An 8739-nucleotide genomic window follows, 5' to 3' on the forward strand; every position below is an offset into this window, starting at 1 on the left:
GACAGATGGTATTTCAATTGAATCTATAAAAATGTGTCAGCAAGGGGACATTTTGACTGCTCGACAGGAGCTCAGACGGAACAGGGGAAAAACCAGTATAGGACTGATTCAGGACAAGTTCATTTTTAATGAATTTGTGACATTTCTTACATATTTTAAATTTTGGGACTCTTGCTATATTTAATCTTTCGTAATTTGTGCACTGGAGCGCTGTGGCGAAAGAATTTCCCGCAAGGAATAAATAAAGTATATTGAATTGAATTGAATTGAATTGAATTGAATTGAATTGAATTGAATTGAATTGAATTGAATTGAATTGCATGTGAGTCTTACCACTTTGGGTCTCATTCATAGCACAACAGTTTTCCAATGTCCTATGGGTTCCCATTTTCCATTTTTTGAAGAAATTTCATCACATTGTTCTGCTGTTGTCCTGCTCTGTGCCCACAGCTGGCTCAGTGGTGGGCACAGAGCTGGACTCTCTGGGGACAGTGGCAGAGAGAAGGACCCTGGACAAACCGCTGTCCATACAACCACCACCCTCTGCACAACACCTTCATCAGGCAGAGGAGTGTGTTCAGTGGCAGGCTGCTGTCTCAATCATGCTCCACCAACAGACTCAAAAACTCTTTTGTACCTCTATCTATCTATCTATCTATCTATCTATCTATCTATCTATCTATCTATCTATCTATCTATCTATCTATCTATCTATCTATCTATCTATCTATCTATCTATCTATCTATCTATCTATCTATCTAACATGTAGCTGAGGTTAAATGAGAGAGGACAAGACAGACAGCACAGATAGGGAATGAGATGGCAGGCAGTCATCTATGAAGGACGTGGCCACACTAGTTATATTTAGTTATCAGTTTTCAGGGGCTGTCATTCGGAACATCTCATTACCAATCTGAATAAAATTCTAATCACAAAACTCTGAAGGAAAAAAAAGCTCTGGGTCCTGCTGATCACTGTCCACTTGCACACACATCAGCTATCAGTGCGTGCATTGATATATTTCCTGTGACCTCTTCACAAGATACCAACTCCACATCTCCTGTAATGTTAGAGGAGATATGGACAGAAAGATTAATTATTTCCATGTACCAGCAGCCATGTCTTTTAAAATGCAAGGAAGCCTGTCTCAGGTTTATTAATCATTCTATAAAGAGAGATTAAACACATAGATTCATTAACACAATATGGACACAGTAAATCAGATAAAGCGTGACGTCCTTACTAGTAAAATCATTATATGGATCTAAACATTACAGGATCTAAATTTCACGTCTTATTCAAGCTGAGTGTCTCAAGTAGTGATTTGGTAATATAAATGCTATATGAAATGTTCTATATACATCATGTGAGTGAATGGCCCTATCAAAGTTCCATCCAGACCAATGAGGAAAATCAGAGTCTTCAAACTGGTTTATTCATCTCAGATGGAACTCTGATTGACTGTTTTTTTTATTTTTTTTTTATAATTGCTGAGGTTAGACAGATTAAACATACATTGTAAAGCAATTACAAACTACTGGTGTAGTCCATCATTTGTCTATTTTTGCTATTGTTAAACTCCATTGCCTTACATTGTTGTGTAGCATTATTTACCTGTGACAGACTCCACTGATATTGAATGACAAAACACCCAGAATCAAACAAATTATTTAACTATTGTTTTACATTAATAGACTGATATAATGTACTGCCCATGTAAATAATGATCAAATATAGATTGATGGCCAAAAATAATCTGATGCAAAAAAAAAATCAATAGATCTTAAATATTTTTTTTTTTTTAAAGTGATACAGCATTGTCCATTCAGCTCTGACTCATCCTGAGCCAGCAGCACCAGGTATTTAAGCTGTGATGGATGCATTATTCTGAGAGTAGGTCTGAGTTATTTCTGTTATTGTGCAATTGGATTCACTCATGGGAGCTCAAAGTTTTAAATGTCTGTTTTGGGGGTCATTGTCCTGATGTCTCTCTCCAGAATACTTTCATAACCTTCTGATTATGTTTATGTTTATGCATTTAGCAGACGCTTTTATCCCAAGCGACTTACAAATGAAAATATAACATTACAGCTAATATCAAAGCTAACAATAAGCTACATAGAAGGAAACCTGTAGTCAGACTCTGTCAGAGGTGACAGGGGTGACAGTGTAGCGATAGAGTGCAGACATAGAGGGAAGTACAGAAAGATAAAGTGCAGTAGAGGGGGTAGGGAAGTACAGGGTAAGTGCTAGGATAGGAGATGCTCTCTGTTGAGCTGGGTCTTCAAGAGTGAAGATATTCAGAGAAGAACTGTTCTTCTAGTGCTCGGTAGGTCATTCCACCATCGTGGAACGACACATAAAAAATAGTCTGGATTGTCTTAAGTGTGATGTAGGCACTGCTAGATGACAATCATGTGACGACCGGAGTGACCAAGTTGTGACATAAGCCTTTGCAAGAGCATTCAAGTAGATGGGAGTCTGTAGGCTAACATCAGTGACTTGAATTTGATGCAGGCGGCTAAGGGTTATATTGTGATCCAAATAGATTTTATACACCCTGAGTCACTTGCAGCAAAGTAACCCCACATTATATCTGAGCCTCCTTCAGAATTCACAGTGGGCATCCTGTTCTTTTTTTTTGGAAGCTTAATTTTGATCAACCTTGACACTGTGTGCAAATGAGATGTTTTTGCTTCCATAGGACAATCTTTTTTTTTCTTTCTTTTTCGATTCAATCTTATTCCTAAGATTAAAGTCCATGGAGCACACATTCCTTCAGAAAACACTAATTGTGGTGATCAGACACTGCTCTGACTTGAACTCAGAGGTCAGCAGTTGACACAATTGTATCGTTTCAAAAGTTGAGAAGCACTCCAAGTATTAGTCCAAAAGCTAACATTTTGAATAAGAAAATTACAATCTATTTCATGAAAGAGAAATATTGAAATAATGGAGAAAAAAACAAAACATGGCAGTCTGAGGTTTTCTACATCTATGTACTCCACACCTTTGAAATCGATAAACTAAAACTACAAAAATCCAGAAGACCTTTGCACAACAGAGAATATTTTTTGCTCTTTTTACATGTGAGTCATTGTAAGGAAGACTAACGACGTGGAAGTACGCAAGACAGATGAGCAGGAGCTCATGTCTTTCAGTTGAATCATCATCTTTTAATTTATTCTCTTTGCAGGAACATTGCTTACAATTTAATATTATAATTTATAATAATAATAATAATAATTATTATTATTTATATATATTATAATATTTAATAATTTAATTTATTCTCTTTGCAGGAACATTGCTTACAGGTGTTCTGCCTCTCATTGCTGAGTTGTTAAGTTGCATGCAACAAATGCTGCCATCTGTTGGACAATTGTTCTAATTGCCAAATTTGGGTTAACTGATGATAGTGCTGCCTTCAGGATAATGGGAATATCCAGAGACAATTTAAGAAATAAAGACGCACAAAGCTACCTTACTTGACTTTTCGGCCAGCTATTGTGCAGCAATATAGCTGTGCTAATATCAAAATAAAAAAAAATGTCATAAATTATGCGTGTCAAACAATTTTCAAGTTGTCACGCAAATAATTCCTGTCTTTACGACCGCCAACGTGGACATTGAAGTTACTTAAACATGGCGGGGATGGATGAGCCGTAAGTAGCTGCCGAAGAGACGAGCAAGAAACCGCGAAAGATGCTGTCAAATCTTAATAACCTACGAGAGCACAGCATGAATCAACCTTCTTTTATTCTCTCTTTGTAGGGAGAAGAAAAGAAGGAGAGTAGTGGAGCTGACTGAGAAGTTAGTGATCAATTGGTAGAACTGGCGGAAGGTTTGAGGTTTCCAGACAGGAAGGTTACTGTTAGCTAGGAGAGAAAGCTAACCTGTTTGTAAACAAAGCATACGAGTAGCTAGTTTAGGGGAACATATCGTGGCTAGCCGACTGCAAATAACTATCGTGCCTAAACAGTGAATGGTCTTTGGTGTCATTCACCTTTGAGCGTATTCAGAGGTCAGCTACACCTTTTCACTGTTAACATTGTAGCTATTTATGGATGGCTAATCACCTAGCCTAGCCTAGCTACCGGGAGCTGTTCTGTCAGGGGAGATGGTAACGCCTACCTCAGATTGGCAAGTTTACTAAATGTTGTCACATAAAATGGTTTATCAGACGCTTAGATGCGACAGACATCGAAACATGGGTGAATTTATATGCAGCAGATATTCTTTGATTCACAAGGAACGCTTTTAGCTTTTGCATTATCAGTTGTGGGCTGTATAGTCCCCTCCCCCTGCATCTGTGAGTCTTTGCTGATTTATTTTTTTGCATGCTCCCATTAGACATGAAAGCTTTGTGCATTGTCAAACCATAAGATGCACATGTATTTAATCTCATGGAGATGCAGCCGATGTTGCATCCTTAAACGCACATGTCGTCATCAGGATGGTGGTGGATGGAGGCAGTGGAGGGTCCTGTGAGTGGGAAGGTCGATGGAACCATATCAAAAAGTTCCTCGAAAGATCGGGACCATTCACACATCCTGACTTCGAGCCCAACACAGAGGTAGCAATCTCAAGGAAGGATATGTTTCTAGTTGTGTCTTTTCATCTGACCTGTGCCATCTTGCATTTCTTAGACGGATAATATTATTGTAATCTTTCATTACAGTCGTTGCGGTTTTTGTCAGAAACCTGCAAAATCCTGGTCATTGGTGCTGGCGGACTGGGATGTGAGCTCCTGAAAGACCTGGTATAGTCACTACTATTCTGAACACTTGATCAATATATAATGAATGTAAAGGAATGGTCGCCATTTAGTTTTCTTCCTTTTTTCTCTCGCTGTGTTTGTGACTCAGGCTTTATCAGGCTTTAGAAACATTGATGTAGTCGACATGGACACGATCGATGTTTCCAACCTGAATCGTCAGTTCCTCTTCAGGTCAGTGTACTTATTTAATAAGTACATTTCTGACAGCTATTTCTAGTTATTGTAAAGAGCAGGCACACTCTTCTAATTTGTATTTAATTTTCACCAGGCCAAAGGATGTGGGCCGGCCCAAGGCAGAAGTTGCAGCTGATTTTATTAACGGCCGCATACCAGGATGCCATGTAGTCCCGTATCCTTTTGACTGACCAACTGTTGAAAATTTTGGATGCTTGATCTCTTGTCTTTTGCAATCTCCCTCGTGAATAACGCACAGAATTTTACAAGCAGACAATTACAGTTCCAGAAAGCTTAATTTATGACGGAACACAAAACCACACACTTATACTTCTGTTACGATATGAGCTTCTCCTTAATGTTTTGCGCAGACATTTTAAGAAAATTCAAGACTTAGACGAAACATTCTACAGACGTAAGTATCTTTACTATCATTTATTCCCAGTTATCAAAAATTCTGGCTGGAGCCATTCGGTTAATTGATTTTCTGTATGATGCATGATTCACATTCTAAAATACTCACAGCACTTTTCCAGCTCCGTGACCTCATAACTGGGATCCATTCCCATTCTCACATAGCAATTTAAGAGACTTGAATGATACTGTATATGATTGTGGTTTTGATCTCACAGTTTCAGTTTCTCTCGACTGTTTCGAGTATTTCAGTATCAGATTTATTATGAATCTAACTTCCTATTTTCATCTAGAATTCCATATAATTGTCTGTGGACTTGACTCTATAGTAGCCAGAAGGTGGATTAACGGTATGCTGGTAAGTTTTTCCTTTTCTTAGAAAAATTCTAACATGGCCCAGATGGCTATTTATTTTTTATTTTTTCCTAAGTCCACAGCTTGCATTCCAAATAGCAAATCTTTGTGCGATTGGTTAAAGGGTGGAGTCATTATGTATTGATGTGCAACGCATTGTACCGTATTTCTGTGCAGCTATCTTTGCTGGTGTATGAGGATGGTGTTGTGGATCAAGGGTCAATCATTCCACTTATTGATGGTGGGACTGAAGGCTTTAAAGGTAATGCCAGAGTCATTTTCCCCGGCATGTCTGCCTGCATCGACTGCACCCTTGAACTTTACCCTCCTCAGGTATGGCAGCAAATCTTTTGTATAATAATATGACTACGATGACTGTGCAGAACAAGATGCTGATAGGTTGTTTCGTTTGTATTTGTTTCCCCTGCTCTCGTAGATCAACTTTCCCATGTGCACTATAGCCTCAATGCCTCGTTTGCCTGAGCATTGCATTGAGTATGTACGAATACTGCAGTGGCCCAAAGAGACACCATTTGGAGGTAGAAAGTCACACAGTTTTTACTGATATTTTGTCTGTATCGTCTTTGCAATGTTTAGAACGATGCTGAAGTGTAACTTCGATTTTGTGAATGTGGATTAGATGGTGTAGCCTTGGATGGAGATGACCCAGAACACATCCAGTGGGTTTACCAGAGATCTCTAGAGAGGGCAGCAGAGTTCAACATAACAGGAATCACGTACAGACTTACACAGGGTGAGGATATTAAGCATGTCCGTACCCAAAGGTGCACTGTTAATTTTCTCGCAGCTTCTCGGGGAAATGAGCCAAGGTACATAACAAGCTGTTGCTATATGACTTGGTGTGTGTTAATTATTATTTATGTTTGTGCTACAAATGTTCTTGCAACAAGTTTTCTTGATGTTCACTTTGAGCAGTTGATTTGTACAGTTAATGTCTCTTTTGACTGAATGCCTTTTTTTTCTATTTTACTTGTGATTTTATTGTTATGAGTGAGCTAAACAGATTCTCTCCTCTTTAAATGTTGCAGGTGTTGTTAAGAGGATAATCCCAGCTGTGGCATCCACAAATGCTGTTATAGCTGGTAAGTAGCTAAGACTAGATCAATGTGAGGGCTTTTCAATAGAGACCTCTGAACCTGTTGCCTTATTATACGAGTTAATCATTTCCAGAAGGTACTGACTAAACGTATACATGTAAATTGATAAAATAGTTTTTGCTTTATTTCACCCAGCTGCTTGCACAACTGAGGTTTTCAAAATAGCAACAAGGTGAGTTTACAAGTCTTTCTGATGGCCATATCCATAAAGCTAAGTAGTAAGTCATTTCACAATTTCTTATGCCTTTGTTTCTGCAGTGCCTATCTACCTCTTAGTAACTACATGGTTTTCAATGATGTCGATGGCCTATACACCTACACCTTTGAGGCAGAACGTAAGGTTTGTCCCCTAATTTCATCTGTCAATCCACACTTGCTACAGGAATTAAGTCACTGGATTGGATTGAGGTACATTTGTTTCCCATCCTGATCTAGGAAACCTGCTCAGCTTGCAGCCAAGTACCTCTGGACCTGTACTTTTCTCCGTCTTCCAAACTACAAGAAGTGATGGACTACTTGACTGAGAGTGGCTCCCTGTAGGTTTGCCTGCCTTATAATGGTTTATCATTAATTTCCAAGCGTCTTCATCACCCTGCTTAATTTCATGGTCATATCTATTTTTTTTATTTTCATTTTTTTTTATAAAAACCACCACTTTATTTCAGACAAATGAAATCACCTGCTATAACAGCAACTGTGGAGGGAAAGAACAAAACTTTATATTTACAGGTAATTAAACGGATTTGTTTGTGTAGTTTTATGTCTAAACTCACAAACATTGTGTATGTTTGTACAGACAATGTAATTGGGCAATTTTACAAGTTTTGGCTTGATCTGACTTATTTTCTTCCACAGTCGGTCGCCTCAATTGAACAGAGGACTCGGCCAAATTTGTCCAAAACCTTGAAGGGTGAGGCGCTTTCTTGACCTTTTTTTGTGTGTGTGTGTGTGTGTGTGTGTGTGTGTGTGTGTGTGTGTGTGTGTGTGTGTCACCGCATCATAAGTGGTCAAATGACTACACTGAATGTGCACATTCACTTCTGTTATGACCATGTTTTTCCAGAGTTGGGGCTGACAGACGGACAAGAACTGGCAGTTGCTGATGTCACCTCACCCCAGACTATGTTGTTCAGGCTTTGCTTTACCTCAGAATAAACTCAAGCACTCCCACAACCTGTTCGAAAAACTAGAACAGTTAACAGCGTATTCAATCAGTTTGTCCGTCATTATAACCAATTGAACTGGTTTAATGTACCTATTGACTCAAGTGGATATTTTGCACTGAAAAAGTTGTAGTTCACACTTTCTCATGTTTTGTGATTGTCTGCAAATGTTAAGCTTTTCTGTTAATATATTATATAAAATGCAGAGCATATTCTGCGCAAACAATAAGACAAATATGGGTTTATCTTTAAGTCCTATTCTATACTTGTTCTTATTTTGCATATTTATTTATTTCAGTACAGTTTTATACAGTTGTTTTAGCCACTGAAGCTGTTATCAACATTGAAAATGATGATATATGAACTGGAATAAAATGTTTTCTTACAGTTTGTTTGCTTTATGTGACTACACAGTGCAGGGCTTTTTGTACGTATAGTGTGGGGATTGTACTTTTTTTTTTTTTTTTTCTCAACTGGTTTTACATATTTTTTAAAGGCCTTTTTGTGTAAATCCTGAGTTCTGAGGTTTTTAAGTCAGAATTGGTATAATTTACAATATGTCAGACTAACACATGCATTAAAACAAATGGCTTCATCATACACATATTGAGCATTTAAAACAATCCTGTCGCAATTACGTAAAAGTAACTACCATTTAAAGCTTTATACCATACAAAGCTGGATTTGTAAAGCCAAACTTACTCGACTTATAAATAGGAAATCTTAATTCTGGTA

The 8739-nt window shown here is 38.0% G+C and overlaps 1 protein-coding gene across 2 annotated transcripts; it reads left to right on the forward strand.

Moving 5' to 3' along the window:
- The first annotated feature begins 3623 nt into the window (after window positions 1-3623).
- On the forward strand, window positions 3624-8391 carry uba3 (ubiquitin-like modifier activating enzyme 3). 2 transcript variants are annotated; one of them, XM_075462033.1, is made up of 18 exons: window positions 3647-3666; window positions 3776-3814; window positions 4457-4577; window positions 4683-4763; window positions 4870-4952; window positions 5050-5130; window positions 5327-5370; window positions 5663-5727; window positions 5901-6056; window positions 6160-6262; window positions 6364-6477; window positions 6773-6826; window positions 6977-7013; window positions 7100-7181; window positions 7277-7377; window positions 7507-7570; window positions 7697-7751; window positions 7905-8391. In XM_075462033.1, the coding sequence occupies exons 1-18, from the start codon at window positions 3647-3649 to the stop codon at window positions 7994-7996; spliced, it is 1392 nt and encodes a 463-aa protein (XP_075318148.1). In that variant the 3' UTR covers window positions 7997-8391. The 2 variants fall into 2 exon arrangements, with proteins under 2 accessions (XP_075318149.1, XP_075318148.1); XM_075462034.1 differs by lacking the exon at window positions 3776-3814 and having other exon boundaries at window positions 3624-3666.
- The last annotated feature ends 348 nt before the right edge of the window (window positions 8392-8739 follow it).

The sequence above is a fragment of the Odontesthes bonariensis genome, chromosome 3, assembly GCF_027942865.1.
Source record: "Odontesthes bonariensis isolate fOdoBon6 chromosome 3, fOdoBon6.hap1, whole genome shotgun sequence".
In the NCBI taxonomy this organism is placed as follows: domain Eukaryota; kingdom Metazoa; phylum Chordata; class Actinopteri; order Atheriniformes; family Atherinopsidae; genus Odontesthes; species Odontesthes bonariensis.

Bases quoted from the DNA above. Each gene is read 5' to 3' on its own strand.
- uba3 (XM_075462033.1), top strand. From the start codon at position 3,647: ATGGCGGGGATGGATGAGCC. The intron at 3,667-3,775 runs GTAAGTAGCTGC...CTCTCTTTGTAG, and splicing joins ATGGCGGGGATGGATGAGCC to GGAGAAGAAAAGAAGGAGAG. The intron at 7,378-7,506 runs GTAGGTTTGCCT...ACTTTATTTCAG, and splicing joins TTGACTGAGAGTGGCTCCCT to ACAAATGAAATCACCTGCTA.